The sequence below is a fragment of the Lepidochelys olivacea genome, assembly GCF_965140295.1.
Source record: "Lepidochelys olivacea isolate rLepOli2 genome assembly, chromosome: 11".
In the NCBI taxonomy this organism is placed as follows: Eukaryota; Metazoa; Chordata; order Testudines; family Cheloniidae; genus Lepidochelys; species Lepidochelys olivacea.
The window spans coordinates 38,743,051-38,768,949 of NC_140421.1; the positions used below are offsets into that span (position 1 = coordinate 38,743,051).

Below are 25,899 nucleotides of genomic sequence, written 5' to 3' on the forward strand. Positions count from 1 at the left end.
GGAGCATAAGACTCTAAGCTAAAATGACAATGTGGTTGTCACTGGTGAGTAAAGTTGGGAAGAGAAATGATGTCTGCATGGGGCACACAGCCATCTCTCTCAGTCTGTTACGTCACTTGGGATAATCCATTAGAAAGGCTGGGTGTGCGTCAAGGCAAAGCATAAGAAATATTGTGGCTTTGTCATTGTAAAAAATTCAAGGAGAAGTCACAGCACACAATGGCATAATTATGAGTAAGTTCACTTTCTGTTAGAATCATGTTAAATAATATATAAAGACAGCATAACAACAATTAAAAACACAAACTTCTGTTCTCATCTAAACACACAGACAGGCTTTGGGAGACAGCACCTCATCTGGTGCAAGTCTGCATAGCCCATTGACATCAATGACGCTATATCCATTTACATCAGCTGGAGATTTGGTGCTGGGTGTTTCCTGGAGCTTGGCTACAGTATGAATATTAAGACCTTCTTCTGTGCCTTTAGCCTTAATTTGTAACTGATCATTAGCTGCACTTACAAGACCTGAGCATGAAATATCAGTGTTTGGTAAAAACTTGAATATTCATAAACAAAACATTTAAAGATGTCGATTCAATGTCCTCTTTATAAACTGCAGCTAGGTCTTTTTCTTGTGCAGGCAGCTGTTTCTTAATTACCCTCATTTCACTCATTTACACTGTTAATAAAAGCCTACCCTGCATGGGGCTTATTTAACTATTTTTCACAGCAGACTGACAGAGCTTAGGAATTCTGTACTTACTTTATCTATCGTCTCAAAGATGTTTGTTGCAGCCCCGCGGCCAGTAGCAAAGGCCTCCAAACAAGGAGAAGCCTGACCAAGACTTAAAGCACCTATTAAGACTCCAAAGAAAACCTGAGAAAACATGGGAAGACATTAACTGCTTTATGTTAATTTTTTCCTTAGAGCTTAGAAAACAACCTGGTACAGAACCTGGGTGGTAACTAGACAAGGCCTAAGTCTTCTGGACATGTTTGGGGCTAGCAAGCAGGATTCATGCTCCAATGTTTGAAAACATATAGGACAGCATGGTGATGTGCCCTCTGTATTTGGAGTTTTAAATGCATTGTGTTGTTTGGTATTATGCTCAATCAGCAGCTTTAAAATACTCTTTGGTTGAAGTACTGTTGTTGTTAATGTGGGACCGATGGCTGTATATGTATCCGACCTGCAAAGCTTGCTACAAAGGCAGGTTCCTGCCACTGAGAGGATTTCCCCTCCCCCCTATGTAAAAGTGAACCACAGCAGTAGTGCCTAATCCATCAGAACCCATACTCCACCTGCCAGTGCTTGAACTGAGTGAGGGTGGGATGGGACAGCGTACAGGCCCTTTTGGTAGAATGCTGTGTCACTTCGTAGCTGCTGTATTTGTGGAAGCCTCAACTCCACTCCTACAGCATACCCACATTCCTCCTCTGGTTTTGCAAATGAATGCTGTTGCAGCAGCTCACCCCAGCCCTACCCAGTGAAAGTGTTCTTCCCCAATCCTAGCTAAGAACCCAAGAAAGGAATCACTTGCTGATCACCCCTTTCCCAGGATCATGTCCTTTTGCGCTAAGTCAGGGTAGCATGAGAGGAGATCTGACATGGGACCTGAAGAAAGGCTGTGTTTCTGGTGCAGCCTCTCTTTCTGAAGGGATCACTAGAGAGCTCAGCCAGCAGGGGCGAACACCGGCAGGCTGAAGACACTGCACTCCAAGAGCCCACCAGGAAGGCAGGGAATCTGGGGAGGAGGCCAGAATGCTGAAAGCATTTGCCAGAACTTGTCTTCATTGGGAGCTTTGAATGCTCAGTCCCTCTGAAAATCAAACCACTTTTATTAAGGTGCATAAATCTACATTTATGTGCTTGACTGTAGGCACCAAAGTCTGAAAGTGTTGGTCATTGTAATCAGGGGCGAGGAACTCAAAGAATAGGATACTGGGGGACAGAGATCATAAGAACGGTCATAATGGGTCAGACCAAAGGCCCATCTAGCCCAGTATCCTGTCTTCTGACAGTGGCCAATGCCAGGTGCCCCAGAGGGAATGAACAGGTAATCATCAAGTGATCCATTCCCTGTTGCTCATTCCCGGCTTCTGGCAAACAGAAGCTAGGGACACCATTCCTGAACATAATGGCTAATAGCCATTGATGGACCTATCCTCCATGAATTTCTCTAGTTCTTTTTTGAACCCTGTTATAGTCTTGGCCTTCACAACATCCTCTGGCAAAGAGTTCCACAGGTTGACTGTGTGTTGTGTGAAGAAATACTTCCTTTTGTTTGTTTTAAACCTGCTGCCTATTAATTTCATGTGGTGACCCCTAGTTCTTGTGTTATGAGGAGGAGTAAATAAAACTTCCTTATTTACTTTCTCCGCACCAGTCACGATTTTATAGACCTCTATCATATTCCCCCTTAGTCGTCTCTTTTCCAGGCTGAAAAGGCCCAGTCTTATTAATCTCGCCTCATACGGAAGCCGTTCCACACCCCTAATAATTTTTGTTGCCCTTTTCTGAACCTTTTCAAGTTCCAATATATCTTTTTTGAGATGGGGTGACCACATCTGCATACAGTATTCAAGATGTAGGTGTACCGTGAATTTATATAGAGGCAATATGATATTTTCTGTCTTATTATCTATCCCTTTCTTAATGATCAGGGAAGAGGGAAGACTTCTTCATTACTTTGCTTCTTTTATTTCAAGGAACTGGGTTGTAATATATTCTATGTAACATTAACCTGGTAATTGCTACAGTACAAATTGCCCTCATTAGAATTAAACTTTTGTTTAGAACTTATTTTGATTTATGCCATCCCTTCTTGGCTATTATCATGGAGGTGGTAGCTTGATGTAGCAGATAATGAATATCTGGCCTATGCCCTTTGATTTTGGCCCATCTTTTTGCTCTGTTATGACTGATCAGCTTGGAAACAAAAAAAAAATGCAAAGAGGATTATGTGTAACCATTTACATTAGTTTGGTGATGTCTGTGGAATTCTGCTAAGAAGCAGTTAAGGACTCAGCTAGCCTTCTGAGAACAGCAGACAGGCATGTGTAAGGAGAGGCTGGCAGGGTGTGGCATGTAAACTCTATTGCCAGGGGAGAATAAAAAATACACAGGGGCAGATTCTCCTCTCATTTACACTATTATAAATCAAGACTGAACTCATCCACTGAACTCATCCAAGCTACACTGCTGTAAAATCAGAGTTAAGCAAGAGGGAACTAGGCCCAGTGGTTTTGGTTATAATAAAGGAAAGCATTGCTTGGTTAACCCTCACTGAATTAATTGGATGGGTGTTCAGCACAACCTCTCTGTGACCCAGAAAGGAATATGTGGAGACTGGGTGTATATGTTTAGAGTGATAAGTAAGAAATTTGATGCAAAAGAAAGATGATTGGCAACTCAGAAAGCAGAGAAAAGAAAGGCAGCACTGGAGATATTCCCTTCCAAAGTTGGCTACAGTTTATCAGCTACAAGATAGTTCCCTGCTGGTTGCCATTTACCAGTTGGGAATGCGGAACTACAGTTATTGGGTGCAAGTCAAGGAAATCTCTGACGGGCTTTATCGCTGCACTGACCTATTAGTGCGAAGTGTAATTTCAGGTTATTCCATATGAGGGCCATCTGCCAGCAGTAGAGAATAATTAAAATATCTAAGGATTCAGATTCCATAACATTTAAACCCTGGTATCTCAAACAGCCATTCTACTTCACCTAACAGCTTCCAGAGCTGCATAAAAGTTGGCACAATGTGCTTCCAGCCACCGCTGCAAGAACCAGAGTTTGAACTTTATAGACAGAAATAGCAGCTGAATCCTGGAGTAGTGGAGAAGAAGGTCCTTCAGGGGAAAATAGGGTGTTTTGCCATTTTATATTTGGTAACTAAATACGAGAGCAAAGAGCAGAGAAGAAAAGCATGGTCAGACAGTATTCACCACTCTGAAAGATAGGTGATAACTAATGTACATATTCAGGGACAGTTCTGAAAAACTATCAGACATGAAAGGGGCAAGTATTATAACCAGTACCTGTAAGAGAGTTCCAGGTGAATACTCATTTTCTTCAAGGACAAGTTTTGAGCCATACCAAAATGCTAATGCATAACACAGGAAGATTATGAACCAGATGTAACCAGTGAAGAATCCTATTATCATCCCTTTTCTAATTCCCCAGCGCTGGGCAAACACTAGGTTTTTATCATATCTAAGGAAAGAATAAAAATGAAAGTGGATGAATTGCATTTACCAGAAAACTTTGATGAGCAAAGACCAATACAATCAGGCTGTTTCATGGAGGGATGTTCCTTCAGTAATACAGTGGATACCATAAAAAATTTAGCATTTACTCCTTTGCAGTAAGGGCCCCATGCTGCTCTCACTGAAATTAACTGCAAAGCTGCTAATGATTCCAATGGGTGTAGTAGCAACCTCAGACAATAAAATTGTAGACTGTCCTATTATAAGTATAGGAAAATATCAGAGTTACTGCAACTACCTGCCCAAAAGAATTTGCGTTGTTCTGACGTAGGAGAAGTTTTGGATAATTTGTGACAGACCTGCAATCATGCTGTATTTTAAATTAGTTTAAAAGAGAATTGCAGTATAATACCATCAACTCACTACATCTAATTACAAAGAGTAAATAATTGAAAAAAATATATAAATGATCAAGTTAATTAAACAGGAATCTGCAGTCTGATGGCACTTGAAATGCAGCTCAGCATCTGAGTGACTAAAACAAGCAGTTGACACCAAGGTTCTATTAATGTTTAGGGTGGTTTGTTGTTGTTATTGTTAAAGAGAATGGTGAGGTTAAAAATCAAACACTTTAAAAAAATGTCTTTACTAGACCTGGTGAATAGTAGGAAAAACTGTTCATGAATATTTTGGCAACTTCTAAATTAAATTTTGTTTTGACTGTGTTCATGCCCCTTTGTATTTACATTCCATAAGCTAAGGCATATTTATGCAGATATTTTCAGAAAGCAAATTTTGGTGGCCAATAACACTTCACATTATTAACATGTAAAACATGTAAAATCTAATTTACTTTTAAGTGTTTATACTGTTCATTTACTATTTGTATTTTTCCCAATTTGGTCAACAAAAATAGGATAGTCAGTTTCACAATTGCTTGTAATCAATTTCCCTTTCCCTTTCTCAGGCTACATAATGCTATATTTGGCTTGCAAGCAATATAAGAAACGTACGTATGTGTTTTCAGATACAGTCCTTACATCATTTGCAACCCACATAGAATTTTTAATAAATCGTAGAAGCACTTCTATTGGGTCTTCAGCAAAAACCTTTATTTTGGAGCACATTGAGCTGAGCCTCCTTGATTTTTTAAAATAATGTCTCATATCTGCTATGGATTATTGCAGTAATTAAAACTTGTTAATTTCTAAACAATAATATAATGTACCGTACAGCACCTCAATCAATCTGCTTCCTTTTTCACAGACTCAAATACTGAGTTTCCAGGCTTTCAAAGAGGCTGCATTTCCTTCAAGTAATTTCTCATTGACAGACATCTATACTACTCCATCTTATGGAGATATTGTAACAGTATTTCTAAAATCTCTTTTGAAAAGCTCATTTTAAAGACATAGATATATTCTTATTTAACAAACAGCTGTCATTAAGTGGGAATGACAACAGGGATAATGGCTGTTGTATTGGCAAAGTGGCTTTTGGTATTTAGAGCAATGTGGATGAAACAGTATAGTATGCATCAATATCTAGCCATTTGGAATGCTAATTCAAAGAAATAAAAGAGACCAGGCTGCTGGAAGGGCATTTTCTGAAAGGGCCCTGTGGCTGGAACTTGCCCCCTGCTGACCTTGATGACTTTCCAGGAACACTGAAAAAGCCACATATTTACCACGGTTTTGGGGAAGGCTGAAAGTATGTTCCTGGAGGTGGTGGGCAGGTGGAAAGGAGTTATTCTGCTGCTGTAATTCACTGGCTGGCTGAGTTATAAGATATTAAAGTTTATGACTGCATGATGCTGCTGGCAGGCTGAGTTTATGGGTTAGCTATGTATGTTTTTTTAATGCTGTTGGGTGGTCATTATTTTGTAGTTGTCAGACTAATTGCCAGGGCCTGGGAGTTTATGATAACCTTTTTTAAAAACAAAAACAAAAAACCACTATTGCTTCAATCTAAAGAAATAAGAAACCTCATAGAAATGTGACTGAACAAACCTTTCAACTTCTTTCCTCTCCCCACCAAAAGCAGCCACTGTTCTGATTGATGACAGCACTTCATCAGCCACAGCACCAGCTTTTGCATATGCCTTTAACTCTAGGCCTGTCAGTTTTGCCACCACCTAAAAAGCCATAAGAAGTATTAGTGGCAAAATATTATCCTGCTCCAGTTTTAGTGCTTACAGTACCGCGTTTAACCAATCAAGCACGATCAGCAAGCACTCCTCATTGTCCACACTACTAGCCAGACTTTATGTCTCCCCAGCGTACTTTAAGCAGAATTTATAGACCACAGATTTTTATTATGCACTTCACCTCCTCCAAATCTTCTGTGTTGTCCTGTTAATGCACAAACCCACACTAGCCTGTGGCCACAATGCATACCTGCACTCTGGGCAGCATGGCCATGCCCCATTGCCAACTGCTCTGCTGATCGTGAGTCACTGGGGAGAGCAACTGGCAATGAGTGGCTTCACATTCTCCTCCTTCATTGCTTCAAGAAGGCCAATGGCATTTTGGGATGTATAAGTAGGGGCATAGCGAGCAGATCGAGGGACGTGATCGTTCCCCTCTATTCGACATTGGTGAGGCCTCATCTGGAGTACTGTGTCCAGTTTTGGGCCCCACACTTCAAGAAGCATGTGGATAAATTGGAGAGAGTCCAGCGAAGGGCAACAAAAATGATTAGGGGACTGGAACACATGAGTTATGAGGAGAGGCTGAGGGAGCTGGGATTGTTTAGCCTGCAGAAGAGAAGAATGAGGGGGGATTTGATAGCTGCTTTCAACTACCTGAAAGGGGGTTCTAGAGGATGGCTCTAGACTGTTCTCAATGGTAGCAGATGACAGAACGAGGAGTAATGGTCTCAAGTTGCAGTGGGGGAGGTTTAGATTGGATATTAGGAAAAACTTTTTCACTAAGAGGGTGGTGAAACACTGGAATGCGTTACCTAGGGAGGTGGTAGAATCTCCTTCCTTAGAGGTTTTTAAGGTCAGGCTTGACAAAGCCCTGGCTGGGATGATTTAACTGGGAATTGGTCCTGCTTTGAGCAGGGGGTTGGACTAGACGACCTTCTGGGGTCCCTTCCAACCCTGATATTCTATGATTCTATGATTCCTGCATGTGTCTAAGCAGCTCTGAGAACGGTTAGGCAGAGTTAAACAGCAAGGGAAGGAGTCACAGAGGATGCCAGCTGGAAGTAGAGGGAGCAGCGGCTGTAAACGCCAGGTGCCGCCCAGTTTCCAGTGCTGACTCACTCTTCAGCTGGGCCGACAATAAGGAGTGGGGAAAAGCAGCAAGCAACTACTTCAGAGTTTCCCACCTGCCTGTGTATCTGTTCCTGTTGCCCATAGGGTAGCCATAGGAGTAGCTCAGCAGTAGAGACCTCAGCACTCCCTCTTTGTTCCCTTGTGGCAGTCCTTAGCAAAGCCACTGGAGACCAGATGCACAAGCAGCAGCAGGCAGGGTGACCAGATAGCAAGTGTGAAAAATCAGGGTGGGGGTTTGGGGTAATAGGTGCGACAAAGCCCTGACTATTGGGACTGTCCCTATAAAATCAGGACATTTGGTCACCCTAGTGACAGGGCAGTTGCAGCGACTCATTTAAGTGTACCCCTTCCACATCCTCTTTTATTCCATGACAGTAATCAGCTGTACAGCTGCCACAGAGCCCTAAAAGCAACTTAGGCTTCTCCACCCAGACACCCCTGATTAACTGGACAACTAAGAGTACAGTGACCCACCAGAGATGAAAAGAATATCCATCAGATAGTGGAGAGATGGAAACACCATGGGACAAGCTGAGAGAAGGTTGCCCAGATATCAGGGAGACCAGGTTTGTGGAGAAAACAGAGAGAAACTGGGGCCAGAAAGAGATGGAGCGAAGGATCCAGGCCATGGGGAGAGACAGTGAGCATATGGAAGAAAAGAGAAATAGGGAGAGACAGAGGAAACATTCAATGGACAGAAGAGCAAAATGACAAATGGATAGGAGGGAAATAGAGCAGCCACCACAAAGAAAACGCAGAGCAAGAATAGCCACACAGAACTTTAAGGGTATTTTTGGATTTATGTTTTCACACTGCCTTTCATTTCCTGGAAGAAAAATGGGGAATTGCAATGAGGAAGATTTCAGAAAAGGAGAAGCTTTCGCTCACTTGCAGTTGGGGTAGTGAAAATGGGGTAGCAGGGAATGGGGCAAACAAGACATGGCACTATTCCAGAACTTCCTCCTTCTCAAACACATGCACAGTTCAAGCCCCTTGTTGAGGAACTCTCTAAAACATAAGGTACTACAGTGAAAGAAAGCTGTGGGTCAGATTCTGATCTCAGCAACAGCAGTGTCAATCCAAAGTCTCTTGAGTCTCGACAGAGTTCAGTGGAAGTATTTACACCAGTGCCACTGTGACCTGAATCTGGCCCCCAGCCCTATGGTATACTACTATCTCGCTCTAAATGGTCATCGCATTAAGACATGAACTGCATTAAAATCTCTTACCAAGCCCAGGATAGATGCTCCTATCCCAAGTAGTGGGCTGATAGCAATAATAACCATGGTCAGTTTCCAGCCACTAGCAAATCCTAACAGGAATCCACAAACAAAGGTGGTGAAGCGCTGGATAAACAGTGCTGCTTGATCAGCAATAGCATCATTGATTTTGTTAACATCACTGTAGAGAACAAGAAAAGCAAAGATAGATGAATCTCATTTCCCCTGCATTATAATTCAGAGCTGAATTGGGGCCCTGTAATTTTCCTTGCCCCTATTCTTCCCCACTATCACCACTTTCAGCAACTCTGGGCTGTAGTGAGAAGGAGTTGGTACAATTCCCCCCACTCCATCCAATGGCAAGAGGTATTTGTGTGTGAAATCTAAAGAAGGACTTGAGATACTGACTTCCCCCAGGGGCTGAGCATCCTGCCCTTTGCCCCTTAAAATAGACTGCATTGCCTCCCTTGGTGTACCAGCCCTTCTCTGTGGGATGATTCGGAGGGAGGACAAGGCCAAGACCACAACTCTTCCCTCTCTCTGCTAGCCCCTCTCCACCGCTCTTCCAGCTTCATGTCCCCTTGGAGGGGGGATAGAATGGAGCAGGAGGGAGCAGGGAGTGTATGGACTGCTATTGTGGGAGGCCCTTGGAAGGCTTCCTTTGCAATCCCTTACCCTTCCTGTGTGGCAGGGCAGTGACTATCACTATCTAGCCCTAGAGCAACTGCACAGTTTTCAGTCACAATGAACACACAGATGCATTTCTGCTGTGTAATGCGCTGTCTCAGTGCAGAAGACATTTCTGTTGGGTCTTAATATGACTCAGTGGTCACACACTTCCGCAGCTCTTGGTTGTCACCTCATGCAAAGCTGTCCACTCGTGTCACCCTTAGAAGCAGAGGGCATGGAGGTTTGGAAGAGCTATAAGAAGCAGAACTGCTAGCCAGTAAGATGTTAAGTTCTCTACCGCAAAAATAATACCGTTTGATTTATGAAACATGTTTACAAGTTTGGAAGGTTTCTCTGGCATGTTTTCATGCTGAGGATTCTCTGGGTGTGTGACACAAAGCGGTGCCAAAGAAGAGAACTGGCTTATATCAGAGTAGTTGGAAATGCAAAGCTATTTACATCATCTTTTTCCCCTGAAATTCTTCTTGCCCACACACAACTGACCTTGGTCCAGAAGTTTACTGGAAGTGACAGGCACCACTATGCAATGGCAAGAGGCAGAAGGGAAAAAAGTTCTGCAGTCACAGGAAAGTGACAATGGCAATAGTTGGAATGTAACTTCCCTGCTCTCTCCGTATGCAGTATTTTTTTATGAATGGGATCCTTGATGTATTGTGTTAGCTCTTTATAAGTTTCAGTTCTCCTGTTTGCCAAATGTGGACTGTAGAACTTACAATAGAATTTAGCTGATTAACTCTCTGACAGTCTATGTATTTATATGGACCCCTGTCACGAGAATATCTATGTTTTAACCTAAGTTAGGAGTCCATAACTGGGGTTTCAAGGTCTCATACAAAGCCCATTGAAGTCAATGAGAGTCTTTCCAAAGACTTGAAGGTGTTTGGATCAGGTCTTTAGAGCCTGATCCAACTTCCAATGAAGTCAATAGGAGATGGAATAGCCCCCAGGGGACTGAGTCTTCTAAAGTCTTTTATGTACTGCTGTATTGTTCACAGCACCTTAGAAACTAAAAAGACATGCACTGTGACATAGGGTTCTTCTAGATTACTTACTCAGAGATTCGTGTATTCAGTTCTCCTACTGATGTACAGTCAAACCAGCCTATATCCATTCTCATTATTTTCCTGAAATATGCTTTCCTGATTTTCTGAATCTGACGAGCTGCAGACATTACCCAAAAGCAGATCTGGGAAGACAGTAATGTGGATACTGACTTACTGTTAAGAAAACCCTTTCCATTCCCGCAACTGCAAAAAAGTAACATGGTTAATGATGAGATAACCATTAACATGGAATATATTCTAACTACATACATGTGACATCTGCTTGATGTACAGCTGCCTGGGAATTTTCATCAGAACCTGGGATGTGAGAGACCCTGCTTCCAGATTCAGAGCAAAGACTTGAACATAGGCCTCCGAACTCTGAGGTGAGTGCCCTAATCATTCAGGAGTGGGTGGGTGGGTCTCTCTCTCTCTCTTCTCCCGCCCCCAGATGTATTTTGTATTTTATTTCAGGTCTCAGTTTTGTCCCAATGCAGAATTGGAAAATTTCTGACACCTCCAAAATATTCATGGGCTGTCAAAACCATTTCCTGCCCAGCTCTAATTTTATGCCTTTTGTTTTACATAAGCTGACATGCTTTACAGGGTCTGGTGCAAGCAGTTGCCTCCATTATAAGAGTTGGAGAGGTAATGCAAGACAACTGACATCGATGGGGTTGCATGGCTGTCCCTGGGGACAAAATCTGGCTATCTATATGTATATGTAATGTTCAGATCACATCACTCACTGCCGAAACAAAGCCAGTGCTAGGGCAGCAACCATTCTGCACCAGCAAAATTCCACGTGCTTTTAGGAGGAAGAGTGAAAAATGGCTTCTCCTGTTGAAAATAATGTGTGGGGTACAGACAAAAAACTCTACTAGAGTATTCTACAGGAACGGTCCAAACCCCAGAGCACATCACACAGGGATAAGCTGTAGTGGTCTGAGCCATTACTTCAGAAAATTCTGGGCCTGATTCTCCTCTTAACCCAATTTTATCCGAGTGTATTTCCATAGGCCTTATTGCAGCTACTCCTGATTTATTCCTATGCAAGTCAGAGGAGAATCAGGTCCTTTATACGGTAGATAGAATGAAATATATATCATATTGTATAGTGATAAAGACTAAAGAAATAACTTGTCCTCACTGACATTTGGCTATGATGCTTTTGATCCTTTGAACTTGGCTATGTTAGTCAATTTTTTGTTTCCCTAACCATTGTGGAGCAAACTTTTCCTGTGGTGCAACAGAACCTGCATGTACTAATCTCACACTGGGTTACATTCACCCCTATGCAATGGACCAACATGGGCTTATGCCCTACAGTTGTCTAGACTCGGGCTGGCCCTCTGCACAGAGGTGAGCTGCATCCCATGAAATTAAAACCTGAAACACTGCAAGGGCAGATGCCTTCGCCATTACATTGTGCAAAAATATACAGTAAATAGGAGCCTTTGTTATGAAACATAACAGTTTAGTGTTTTATATATTGGAAATAACATGGGGAACCAAATACTGACTTGGAGGTATCCTAACACAAGCACCATACACCCGATTCCAGCATAGTAACTTGCAAATCTGATCATTTCACTTTCAATATCCAGGAACCTATAAAGTAAAATAAAATGAGAAGATTAAACAATATTGTTACAAATTTCTGACAGCAAATCTGCTTAATAGTCCACTTACCAGTGATGTTTCAAGGGCATTCCTTGCATTCATTAGTCAGGATAATTTAAAATAAGGGCACTTCGGTAATTGATTTCTAAAGCTGGTGCAACATCACATCTTGGGGGTAAGAAGTGGCAAAAACACTTCTTCTGATATCAGAAATGATGAGGTGTCCCCTAAAATGCTGTTCATTAATAGTCTACTGTTCTCAAGGGCCAGATTGTTTCTGAGCCTAATGCAGATGTGGAGGGGACTGGGAAGTGCAAGGAGTGCTGTAGAGTGGTTTGCAGTGGATGGTTGTGAAACACCACTAGACCTCATGCAATGAAAAGGCGCAGGAAAGGATTGTTTTGGGGAAGAGGTGTCCAACATAGTTTCAGTAGATAGTGACCTTATATAGGACTTGTCTATACGGACAATGAGTGCACAGCAGGCTAGTGTGGGGTAAATTCATACCCCAGCTTGCCATGACCAAAAGTAACTAAAGGCTTGTCTACATGAACATTTAGTTCACCACAAGCTGGGGTGTGAATTTACCCAACACTAGTCTGCTGTGAACTAACTGTCCATGTGGACCCTGCTGATGCGCACTACAAGTTCCATAGCTGCTCCTGGGGGAATTCAGCGCCACTGCATACATGCAGAAACATGTCCCCCACTTTCTCCCCCTCCCCGATTCTCTTTGTTTTCCTGGACCAGCGCTCACTCACTCCTCCCTGGCAGCACGGGTGTGTCTGTTCAGGCACCCACAGAAGCTGCAGGGAGAGGTAACTCAACATGAGGGTTTGGGGGTTGGAAGGGGAGGTCTGGGAATGTCCTGGCCACCCAGGGATGTTAGTTCTGGTGGGGGAGGCGGGGAGGAGGAGGAGAACGGAGATGAAAAAAGTTTAAAAATTTAAAATTCTGCAAAATTCTGCATATTATATTTGTCAGAATAACACAGTAACATAATAAGAATATAATCATACCCTTTTCAATTATTTTGGTAATTTATTTCAAAATACTTGTCAGCAAATAATTGAAAAGAGTGTGATTATATTGTGTTATTTTGACAAATAAAATATGTTGAATTTTAAAATATTGTGCACAGAATTTTTAATTTTTTGGCACAGAATTCCCTCAGGAGTACATAGCATATGTTGATCTATCCCTCTTTGAAACAGGACTAGATAAAAGCACAGTAAGGAACAGTCCACATGGCCAGTTAGTTCGCAACAGGCTAGTGTGGGTTAGAGTCACACCCCAGCTTGCAGTGAACTAAATGTTCATGCAAACAAGTCCTTAGTTACTTTTTACCAATATAGATGCTAACTGGTAGCAAAAATCAAACAATGTTCTATAGACAAGTGTGAGGGGTGGTTGTTGTACATTCAAATATTACATTATGTTATGAAAAAGGTACCCAAATCTGAACTAATAATTTCCTTCAGGTCATGTGGAAATACAAAATTATCCCTAATCTCCATGGTGAACACCAATTTGCTGCTGTTACTTTTGTGTTATTTCAAAATACTTCAGTGGAGCTTCCTGGCTATTTCTCAAGATTTTGATAGGTAACAATGAGAGTTGGGACCAGTCTATTTTCTTAAAAGCTCATCAAACTCAAAATTAGAAGAGCCACAGATTTTAAGGCCACAAGGGACCATTATGATCATGTAGCCTGACCTCCTGCAGAAACTGAGCACTGGAAATATGGAAAAGAAGCCCTTGAGGAATTCCACCATGATTTCAACAATTTCCATCCCAACATCAACCTCAGCCTACACCACTATACTTACCTACATGCCTCCAGCTTCCGTCCAAGGTATACCACACAATCCATTGTCTACAGCCAAACTCTAAGATACAACTGCATTTGCTCCAATTCCTCAGACAGAGACAAACACCTACAAGATCTCTATCAAGCATTGTTAAAACTACAATACCCACCTGCTGAAGTGAAAAAACAGATTGACAGAGCCAGAAGAGTACCCAGAAGTCACCTCCTACAGAACAGGCCCAACAAAGAAAATAATAGAACGCCACTAGCCATCACCTTCAGTCCCCAACTAAAACCTCTCCAGCGCATCATCAAAGATCTACAACCTAGCCTGAGAAATGATTCCTCGCTTTCACAGATCTTGGGAGACAGACCAGTCCTTGCCTACAGACAGCCCCCCAACCTGAAGCAAGTACTCATCAGCAACCACACACCACACAACAGAACCACTAACCCAGGAACCTATCCTTGCAACAAAGCCCAATGCCAACTCTGTCCACATATTTATTCAAGTGACACCATCATAGGACCTAATCACATTAGTCATGCCATCAGGGGCTCATTCACCTGCACATCTACCAATGTGATATATGCCATCATGTGCCAGCAATGCCCCTCTGCCATGCACATTGGCCAAACCGGACAGTCTCTATGCAAAAGAATAAATGGACACAAATCTGACATCAGGAATCATAACATTCAAAAACTGGTAGGAGAACACTTCAACCTCTCTGGCCACTCAGTAACAGATTTAAAGGTGGCAATTTTGCAACAGAAAAGCTTCAAAAACAGACTCCAACGAGAAACTGCTGAGCTTGAATTAATATGCAAACTAGATACCATTAACTTGGGTGTGAATAGAGACTGAGAGTGGCTGGGTCATTACACATATTGAATCTATTTCCCCATGTTAAGTATCCTCACACCTTCGTGTCAACTGTCTAAATGGGCCATCATGATTAGCACTACAAAAGTTTTTTTTCTCCTGCTGATAATACCTCATCTTAATTAATTAGCCTCTTACTCCACCTTTTCATGTTCTCTGTATGTATGTATATATATATCGTCTTATTATATGGTCCATTCTATGCATCCGATGAAGTGGGCTGTAGCCCACGAAAGCTTATGCTCAGATAAATTTGTTAGTCTCTAAGGTGCCACAAGTACTCCTGTTCTTTGTTCATAAAACATCAGAGGCAGTCAGATGAATCATTTTCAATTCAACAAAAGTTGCCGGGAGCCTTGGTGGCTCAGGGAATTGATACCTGGCTACAGAGCCTTTTCTCTTGAAGTGACTAGTTCAAATCTGTTCAGGTAGGCAGAAAATTACCAAAAGTCTTTCCCTTCTAATGGATGTTTAGTTACCTGTGTGAAATACATTAGGGGTCTCAAATTTGTTCCTGGATGAACCAGGCCACCACTAAACAGCCACCACTAAACAGAATCCTTGCTGGCAGTTCTAGCTGAGAGACCAAGGGCTGAATAGGCATGAGATACCCTCCCATCCCTAGATGTGATCCCTCCAGGTGAGACTTGAGGCATAGTAGTAGAACAGAAAGAACACGGGCACGTTTCCTACAGATAGAACATTTAGCTTCTTAGATTGAACTGGGCCCTTTTCTCTAGCAAGAAATTCACTTACAGTGTTTAATAAGAAAGAAAAAGAAACAAACTCCAGGGACCACTTACCCACAACTTTTTGATGTATTTGTTTCATTTTGGTGAAGGGAACTGTTGATCCACACTATGGTGCCATTCACACATGCCTTCTCTGGGTTACTAAGCTCTTGCTTCTCAATGTCATATTGAATAAATGTGTCTGTCATCAGACCAAAGACAAGCAACATGCATGGCTGGGCTGCTCCATGAAGAATGGCACAGAAACTACCAAAAACCATCATTAAAATCTCAGATGATGAAGAGAATCGAAACTAAGAGAGGGAAAAAAAGATTGTCCGAGTGATTTTGGTGTTAGCTATGCATTAATTATTCATTAATCATATGTCCCTGATTGACATTTCAGGAGAGTAATTTCAGCAATGTTTACTAGTGAATATTTGATTCACAATGTAGAACCAATCCTACTCTCATTGTATGGGCATGTAATCCCTCTTGATTACAGTGGGAATTATTCATGAATCTGGGAGCAGAGTTTGACCCTCTGAGTGAACGTATAATCAGACTTGCAGAGAGTAACAAAAAATGAAATCCAAATGATAAAGCATCACTGCAAGGTATCAGTATTCCACACTTTGATTCAAAGGTTGACTGTGAATATGTCCTTGAAATTCACGTTTACTTGTATAGTCTACTTTGCATGGTTTTTTTGAAAAAATTAGGACATTCTACACAACCTGTGAATAAGGTAAATTATTGTGACTTCCTCCTGATGGTTCTGTGGTTATATGGTCGAAATTTGACTAAATAGACTCAGGTTGGGATGTTGCATAGATACACACTACCAATTAATGTACGTAGAGTGTTATGATCAGGTACTATTGGAGAAGTGATCTCTCTTTGCTGCAAGGGGGACTGATATTTATAAGTATGCAGTGTAAAATATAGGTTTACATATTGGAGAGAGGTGGAGTATAGATACAAGTAATACACAGATGCTGTAATGTGTCAAGGGATAAAAAAAGGTAGAGAAATAGAGCAAACATAGAAGACAGAGACATTGTGATGGTGAAAATTAGGGGAAGATATAAGACAGACTAAAGCCTGGTGTACACAAGAAAATTAAGTCGGCTTAACTACGTTGCTCAGAGGTGTAAAAATCCACACCCCTGAACAGCGTAGTTAAGCTGACCAAAACCCCCCAGTGTAGACAGTGATAGACTGACAGAAGAATTCTTCCATCAACCTACCTACTGCCTCTCGGGTAGGTGGATTACCTACACCAGATGGAGAATCCCTCCCATCGGTGTAGGTAATGTCTACAGCAGGGGTAGGCTACTATGGCCTATGGGCCAGATCCGGCTTGCCAGCATTTTTAAGCCAGCCCTCGAGCTCCTGCTGGGGAGCAGCGTTTAGGGCTTGCCCCGCTCTGGCATTCCAGCCAGGGAGCAGGGTTGGGGGCCGCTCCGCGCAGTTCCTGGACGCAGCGGCATGGTCCCCCACTGATTCCTGTGGGGGGGGGCAGCCAGCGGGCTCCGCTCTGCATGCTGCCCCCGTCCCAAGCGCTGCCCCTGGAGCTCCCATTGGCCTGGAACTGCGGATGGGGTTGTAAAAAACAAAAGAAATATTATATTTCAATTCACCTAATACAAGTACTGTAGTGCAATCTCTTCATAATGAAAGTTGAATTTACAAATGTAGAATTATGTAAAAATAATAACTGCATTCAAAAATAAAACAATGTAAAACTTTAGAACCTACAAGTCCACTCAGTCCTACTTCAGCCAATTGCTCAACCAAAGCATAAAGGGGCATATGAATGTTTAGCATATCTGACACATAAATACCTTGCAACGCCGGCTACAAAAGTGCCATGCAAATGCCTGTTCTCACTTTCAGGTGACGTAAATAAGAAGCAGTCAGCAGTATCTCCCTTAAATGTAAACAAACTTGTTTGTCTTAGCAATTGGCTGAACAAGAAGTAGGACTGAGTGGACTTGTAGGCTCTAAAGTTTTACATTGTTTTGTTTTTGAGTGCAGTTATGTAACAAAAAAAATCTACATTTGTAAATTACACTTTCATGATAAAGAGATTGTACTACAGTACTTGTATGAGGTGAATTGAAAAATACTATTTCTTTATCATTTTTACAGTGCAAATATTTGTAATTAAAAAAATAAATAAAGTGAGCACTGTACACTTTGTATTCTGAGTTGTAATAGAAATCAATATATTTGAAAATATAGAAAAACATCCAAAATATTTAATAAATTTCAATTGGTATTCTATTGTTTAACAGTGCGATTAATTTTTTAATTGAGGCTAATTTATTTTAGTTAATTGCGTGAGTTAACTGTGATTAATTGACAGCCCTATTATTTTTGTATTATTTACATTATTTCATGACATGTCAGTATTTATTTTCAATTGTTAGTAATTATTTTATTTTATTTTTAAAATGTTTCAGTTAGTTCTAAATGGTAGCGGACAGGCATTCCATATTCACTGTCAGGGCTGAATCCTGAGCATAAAGTGGTTGGACTTTGTGCAAAATGTCATAATCTTGCAAAGGTTCGCTTTCCTTCAATTGCTCATTCTATTCAAAAGCAGCACTGTGTGCTCTTCAGCTATGTCGCCCGGGAAAATAAAAACACCCCAGCACACCATGCTCTCAGACTGTCCATCAATACACCAAGGAGTGCACACCCTGGCTCTATTTGACGCAAACCGCAGGGCCACCCCAGAGACTCGGGAATTCACAGGACTGAGCCAGATCTGGGAACTTCACTACATGATGCCTGGTGCAATACCAGCAACCATGGTCACTGTGCCTGGAGCAACGGTCCTTAGTAGACTATGTGTGTTTGATGATAAGTGACAGCTGCCCTTCATGATTTTTTAAAGTAAAATAAAAATAGTAATATATTTCAACTTTTAAGTTATGTCATATTAAGCACTACTACTACTGGCATGTCATGAAATAATAAAAACAGCATAAAAATGTAAAAAACAAAATAAAATTCAAAATGAAATTTAAAAATTCTGAAGCAAAATTTCAAAATAGCTTCCCATTGAAATTGTCATATTTTTCAAAATATTTTGTAAAATAAAAAAAGTATCATACAAATATTTCTGATTTGCTCTAATGACAATGTGCCTAGCAGACAATCATGACCCATAGGCAATATACATGTGACATAATGACAAAGGGTGAAATTCTGGCTCTATTGATGCCAGTGACAAAACTCCTATCGACTTCAGTCAGGTCAAGATGTCACCCTAAAGGTTTAACTGAGTCACAACTACATATTGCAACTAAAGATACATTTCAGTGACCCCACAGTATAATATGTGTACAATATTTAAATCCAACACTTTCGTTACCAGTTGAAAGAAGCCAAGTCGAATTTCATTTTCTTTCTTGTTTGATGACCTTCAAGAAAACAAAATGCAGAATTATAAACCTTCAATTTCCACTATCTCATATATTTTCTCTTGCCTAATGATTGCATTTAGAGCTGACTTTAACTCCCTTGTCCCCTTTTTCTTATTCTCTGGAAAAGGTTCTTCATTTGTATAGAAATACCTATAAGCACTTTTAACATGAGCCTTTTCTTTCACTTGATTCTAGAACACTTTAGCCACACAACTTTTCTTCTAAAATCCTATATGATGTAGTTCTCTCTCAGACTTGTTCTAGGGCAGTGATTTGAAGTAGGTTTTTCTGAAAGCTGTAGACATATCACCATTGTAGAACGACTCCAATTCTAAACCTACTTTAAACAGCTTCTTGCTCCTTTCTAGCTCTGCTGATGGAGGGGACTGTTGGCCTGGGTGGATGACATGCAAAAAGGGGGGCTGTGACTCCATCAGAAACTCCCCCATGCTCTGATCCTGCAGAATCTCCTCCACCCAGGAGTACCAGGAAGATGATGCACTGTGCATGAGAGGGGATGGACCAAAGAAGCAGATGCCAATATGCAGCACTCAGATTAGGAACAAAATTCCGTGGTTAAAGAAACATGAAGGCTTACGCTGCTGGGGCCACCACTAATCCCACTTCACAGCACTGTTTGTAACATGAATTAGGAGTTCCTTGAGGTCACAGGGAGGAACAACTGATTTGCAAGAAGGCCAGAGATACACAGGATATAGGCCTGTGTTTCCTGTGAATCTCCAGTGTAAGTGTCCTCTCCTGCTCCCATATCCACCAGTTCTGCTAGCACTGCTGACTGGACAGGACCACACCACACCTGCATGCCTGGAGTGGAATCTCTCTCCCTATCCCATTGCACAGGTTTTCTGCTGGAGAGTATTATTTGACCCTCCAGCAGTGCCCACATTAGTCTGTTACACACAGCAGTAATTTATGAAGCCTAAAGATCCTATCAAGTCGACAGGAATGGGATCTATGTTATACCAAACATTTTTATGCGGTGAGAGCTGTATGAGTAGTGGATTTGGTTTTGAGTTTACATGACATTTAAAATTTTTATAATACATAACAAATAAATTACAGCCATATTTATACTGCACATTCTTCAGAGGCCTGAGCCTCTGACGCTACCACTGAATTTCATGTGTGCTAAATAAGATACATATGTGACATGTGTGTGCCATATAGGACCTATGTGCGTTTCAAGAAACCTCTAGTAATTAGGGCAGGGGCAGCTTAAATTTGGGTCTGGTGTCCTGTGAGTTGCTCTGTTACGAGAAAAACAAAATAAAAAATAAAACAATGCTAGTGACTCCCTGCTCCTGAAACAGCCCTTTGTGGCCATGAAGAATGGCTGCAAATTACAGAAGTTCTCAGGGTGTCTAATCTGGTGTAGAGCAACTCCAGAATCAGGAAAATAGAAGTGTTATGTTCCCCACAAGCACTTGTCAGTCACAGAGAATGATTGGGGTCTCTATGACCTTTCAACCTGTGAATAGTTGGGAATTTATATTTCAATCTCAATTCCTCTCCTGCTGAATGATTTGGACTGAATCTTTTTCACTTCTAGTCTCATATTTCTAAAAATTATGAAGTTTATGTTGAAACTTCCCCCACAATGTTATTCTCCAAACCACGCTGGGTGGTTGGGGTGCATGTTGTGTGTGTGGTGTGAACAGACACAAAATGAATATTAAAGGGGTTTGCTGAAGGAGACCCTGATGTTTTGCAGCCACTACTCTGCATCTTCAATGCTTCACTTCACCTCTTCTGTAAAGACTGCTTTAGCCTGCCTCAGCTGAATCGAATAGTGCAGTTTCAGAAAACAAAGTGCATGTCCGCATCTCAAATACCATAAATACCATACATGCATTAATGACATGTGTTAATAACATTTATTTCACTTGATAGCTCTAGAAACAAATAATGATTGTGTGACCAATGAGCAACTATAGGACTTACTCTGGTTTCTTATGGTTGTTATCTGTTGGGAGAAATAAATACAAACCATAGTTAATCGTTATTGATAAAGTGCAGAGTCTCCAACAGACATGCTCTCGAAATAAACCTTAGGGCCCAAGGTACCCAGCCCGCCCCGGATTCAGGGAGACTCCTCTCACCCATACGCCACCTCAGGCACCAGGTACTAATGTTGGTGAAATAATTCATTGTGCATGTAGGTGCTGGAGGTAGGGGTGTGGTAGCAACCCTCTGGCTTGAAGTAGTTTCCATCATATACAGGGTTTACAGTTTGGTTCAATGGCTCTCAGCACCCCCACTATACAAATTGTTCCAGCAGCCCTGATTGCGCATAATAAATTAATTGCTAATGTTGTCACTCTCCCCTCGAATACTTAACCACAAATACATGCCTGAATATTATTCACTCAATACTTTATTTGGGGCACATTCCCATCAAGTGGCAAATACTTTGATGGTAAATAGTGTTTGCTACTATCCAGCTGGTTCTGTAAGTCACGGTCCTGATGAGTGGCACGGTCTCGCACAGGGTGCCAGTAACTTGAAAGGGGCTGTAGAGGGGAGGGGCTGTGGCTTTGGCAACAGCCCAGACAGTACACAGAAATGAGTACCTACTCCATCCCCTGACAGGAAGGTTGAGCTGACACACAGGTGTTCACTCCTGGGAAGCCCCTGGAGGAACTGTGACTTAGCGAGGCAGAATTCCATCTGGGGACTCCGGCCTCAGTACAACACCTCAGCCTCCATAGCAACTCAGGCCGTGGCCTAACAGCCATGATCTGACCCTTCACATCAAGAGACGCCGTCAAGGATGATGGCCCTAAAATATATCTTGTCTCAACAGTGGTCCCGCTGGGGAGGCCTTACCATGAAGGATCAGTGCTTCAAATGTTTATCACAAGTCACTTTGCGTGACACAGCAGGAAGTGCTAGCCCTCAGCAGCACCACCACCGGGAGCTCAGAGTTGTCTTGAATAGTCATTGGGCACATTCCTGAAGAGTCAGTGCAATTTTCTAGAGTTTTCCAGTGCACTGGCAACCCACTGCCCATTTTTAGGTCCTAACATGGACTGGAATCATGTTTTAGTTTTCAACCAATTCTTGCTGCAGCTTGAATAGAAAATCCCCATCCTCTTACTTTCTCTACCATTCAGCAACACAGCACTTAGCATGGACACTTTCATGCCTATTTGCTCTGCATGGTCACTGCAAAGCTGTGTACCACAATTCAAAGGGTGCAAAGAATTTCCTGCACTTGGGGACTCTGTGGCCTGCTCATCCCACACTTCACAATGAAAGCACAGTATTTCCACTGCATCTTGGGCCTTGCATATGGGCATGGCAGATGTAATGGAGTGTGGGCTTTGTGCTTAAATCCAGAGGTCATGTATGGACATATATTTCCTTATGATGTGCTTTCGCTTTTGCTTGTTGCACCTGTAGTTACTATTTTACCGTGTTAACTTGCTTCCATGTGCAATTTCAATTAAATATAAATATATTGTGTCCCTTTAATTTTCCACCTGCTTTTCCGAAACATATAAGACAGGGTCAATACATTCAGCAGCTTCTCTTCATTTTTCTCCTCCTCATCTTCACCTAACACCCCAAGCCTCCTGCCACCACCTCCTGTTTAATTTGAACAGAGATGCTTGGTGTTTAACAAGTACCTTTAAAAAAAAAGAAGCTTGAAGAGGAGAAACAAAGCAAGAGTGGAAGGAGGAGAGAAAGGAGGCTTTGGAGACGGGTGAGGAAAGCAAGACCTGTTCACACATTTAAAAGAAATTCTAAATATAATAGATCAACCCTAGAAACCTGCAGGGCACAGGTGTTTTCAGCTTTTATTGTGAGTTCTAAAATTTAAAGAGGAATGCCAGAGTCATCCCTGCTGAAAGGCCATTGAAGTCAATGGAATTATTCAGATACCATGGTGATGAGCATGGTATAAAAATCTAGATAGATTAGTTACATTTGGTAGACAGATGATGGGGACATATAGACAGATACTGTGGATAGCTAGGCTGATAAGAAGAGATCATTCACTTACATGGATTGTTGCTTTAGGCTTGTAAACAAAAGTTGTTTTGAATAAAACATGCCCATAATTATGTGAACTGCAATATCTAGTATGGCATGTGTTTTCAACAGGCTATTAAAATTAAAGTAGAAGCTGATTAAAGAGTAAATGTCTTACATGATCCATCTGAGTCATAAATGTAATTATCCTCTTCAAATCTCCTAATACTCCGCAGAACAACAGGATTGGACATGATGATTTGCTCCTTTAATCAGAAACCCTAAAAAGGCAAAAAGTATCACCATAGTAATGCCTTTTAAAATGATAAGACAACATTGTATGGGCCATATTCTGATCTCAGTTACATCCGTGTTATTCCAGTGTAACTCCGCTAAGCACATTGGATTTACACCAGTGTAACTGAGAACAGAATACAGTCCTACAAATCTAGTGACACTACAGATAGTGAAGATAGCTGAAACAAAAGCACATTTAACTATCAGTGACTAAAATGTTAGTCTTTCAAAAGGCGTGAAATATTGCAATACTTGCTGAGCGTGGCTCAGACGCTACGCAGCAAGGGTTTCCCCAACTTGATTATAGCTAGCATGGTTGTAGCACAGTTAGCCTATACAATACAAGCAGGGATTTCTCTTTAACAGTCATGCTAGCAGAAACAATGCTTCAGACTAAGTTACACCTCACAGGTAGTTTATTGCATCAGGTTTTAACATGGTTAAACCCTGAATGGGTTTTGAAGGGTCCTCAGTCTGCCTCATCATCTTATTGGGATTAGTAAACCAATGGCTGGATAGAGCAGGAAAGGTAGCATCCAGGACATATTACATGGCCTGGAAACCATTGGAAAAACACAGGGAGTCCTCCCAGCCTGTCCCTGGAGTCCTCCACTGCTGGTTCATTCTCTTAGGCCTCACCCCTTCAAGAATGGCAGCACACCTCTCCCAAGCTGCGCAGCACCATTGGCTGGTCCTGCACTTGTCTATTCTCTCTCTTTTTCTGAATCCTCCCACACCATCTTGTGCACAGGGCATCTACCCGTTTCTGCCCTTTATTTCGGTCTTATGCTGGTCTGTTCAGGCTTCTGAGTGTCATGTTGATGGCTATGGCTTCCTTCTCTATTGTTCTGTGTATATAGGTTGCCCTCTTACCACTTGCTTATGTGTTCACATGTCTTAGTATTAAAAGGTTTTTGCTTCACACTTCTCCTTTCCACTATGGCTGTTTATCTGCCTAATGCACTGTATGAAATCCATGGAGTGGCAGTTACACAAAAGCAGAAGGAGCTGTGATGCAATTTCTCTCTTAAATTACAGCAAGATGCAAGAAATATAAGGATACCACCCCCCACCCCCGTCAAATCAAGAGTGAGGGATAAATAGGAGATTGATTAATAGATAATTATGTTGAAGTCACTTCCTGTATAAATCCTGCCACTTCCTGTCTAGTCCCTTCCTTTCATTCCCGCCTTTCAGAACCATTCACTCCCATCCTGACTCTTCACCTTCCTGCTACTGGGCTTTCCTTTTGGCCTCTCCTCCTCTGAACCTTGCCCATATCCCATTTTTGGTACTTGTATCCACCTTTCTTAAGTAGAAGAATAGCCAGTGGGATGTTGATGTGTGGAATGGAACTGTTAATCCACTAGCCAATAAACAGTGATACTCCTAGAAACAAAGTGTTGCATCCAACAATCAAGAGAAAAACTAAAATGGGGGGAGGGGAGAAGGAGAATTTGGTGCATAATTGTTTAAAATATGTTTAAGGGATAAAATTAACATTTGTGGGGAAAAGAGATCTGCTAGAATCAAAAATTAATGAAAACACCACAAAAGGCTTATATGTTTTCTTCCTCTAGAATGATTAAAGAGAAGATTTCAAACACCCTAGGGCCCAGCTTCTCACCTGGGGTAAATATGTAAAGCTCCAGTGAAGTTAAAGGAACTGCATCCATTTATACCCCAAAGAACTTAACTCTGTGCATTTAAAATAACCCCTGATAATACGGTGTATTGTGAAGAAAACTCTTCTTTTACACACACTTCACAACTGTAATTTTTAGTCCCCCTGCAAACATGGTAGCTGGGTTGAACAAGGCTGCAGGAGCCAGACACTATGCCTGATTTCAAAGCCACAAGTGAAAACAAAAAATGCTTGTAATGTCACAAGCCTACCCTCCTTTTGTAGACTGTGTCTGATACACCTTTAGGGTAATAAGAGCAGAAAATCACGTATAAAGACTATTTTCTAAAAGGCAAATATAATTCAGAATCCCCCCTGTTCAGAGGGCAGCCAAGGTTTGTGGCGTCAGACGTTGCGTGGGGAAGCAAGCACTTAAGCTTTGTTGCACTTGATTTTAGATTAAAATCACAAGAAGAAAAACCTGCTGCCTGCAACAGGACAAATTTACAGGCCAACAGGAAAAAACTGTAGCCCTGCTGGAAAATGAAAAGTGATCTTAGTTTAAAATGGTCACAAGCTATACATGCAGAAAAAAAGGGGGACAGTATTCTTGGAAGCTTTTGAGAAAACATGTAAAGCCAGGATTTGTCCAACTAAAGGACATGTCACGGGGTTGGGAATTTGCTGTATACAAATTCACCCTCCCCTACATGGGGCCTGATTCAAAGCTTATTGAAGCCACTGGGAGTCTTTCCATTAGTTTCAGATCAGGTGCATGGAAAGAAAATTTTGCAAAAGCCCAGTATTCACGTGAGAATATCTAATTTATTTTTAAATCTATAAAAACATACATGCAATCCTCCCTTCCCCCCTTAAAAAAGAAAACAACTAAGCACAAATTCCTAGCAGTTTAAAATCATTTTGTAGAGCACAACTCACCCACTCCCACAGTGAAAATACACATCAGTTCCTCCGCTAGCAGTTGTGGTGGCTAACTAATGAGTTTAAAACTCTAAAACAAGAGGCCAGCAGAAAGCAGTTTTTCAGACTGTC

At 41.6% G+C, this 25,899-nt stretch overlaps 1 protein-coding gene across 2 annotated transcripts in view; it reads right to left on the reverse strand.

Moving 5' to 3' along the window:
- ABCB11 (ATP binding cassette subfamily B member 11) overlaps positions 1–25,899 on the reverse strand; it is a 74,907-nt gene that overhangs the window by 45,547 nt on the left and 3,461 nt on the right. For both annotated transcript variants that reach the window (XM_084643574.1, XM_084643573.1), the window contains exons 2-11: positions 23,104–23,206; positions 20,892–20,913; positions 18,878–18,926; positions 15,565–15,806; positions 11,966–12,053; positions 10,452–10,585; positions 8,719–8,890; positions 6,219–6,343; positions 4,042–4,216; positions 767–880 (exon numbers count right to left, since the gene is read on the reverse strand). In XM_084643574.1, the coding sequence (XP_084499700.1) occupies positions 767–880; positions 4,042–4,216; positions 6,219–6,343; positions 8,719–8,890; positions 10,452–10,585; positions 11,966–12,053; positions 15,565–15,806; positions 18,878–18,926; positions 20,892–20,913; positions 23,104–23,179 (1,197 nt within the window). In that variant the 5' untranslated portion in view covers positions 23,180–23,206. The remainder of the gene's footprint in view (positions 1–766; positions 881–4,041; positions 4,217–6,218; positions 6,344–8,718; positions 8,891–10,451; positions 10,586–11,965; positions 12,054–15,564; positions 15,807–18,877; positions 18,927–20,891; positions 20,914–23,103; positions 23,207–25,899) is intronic.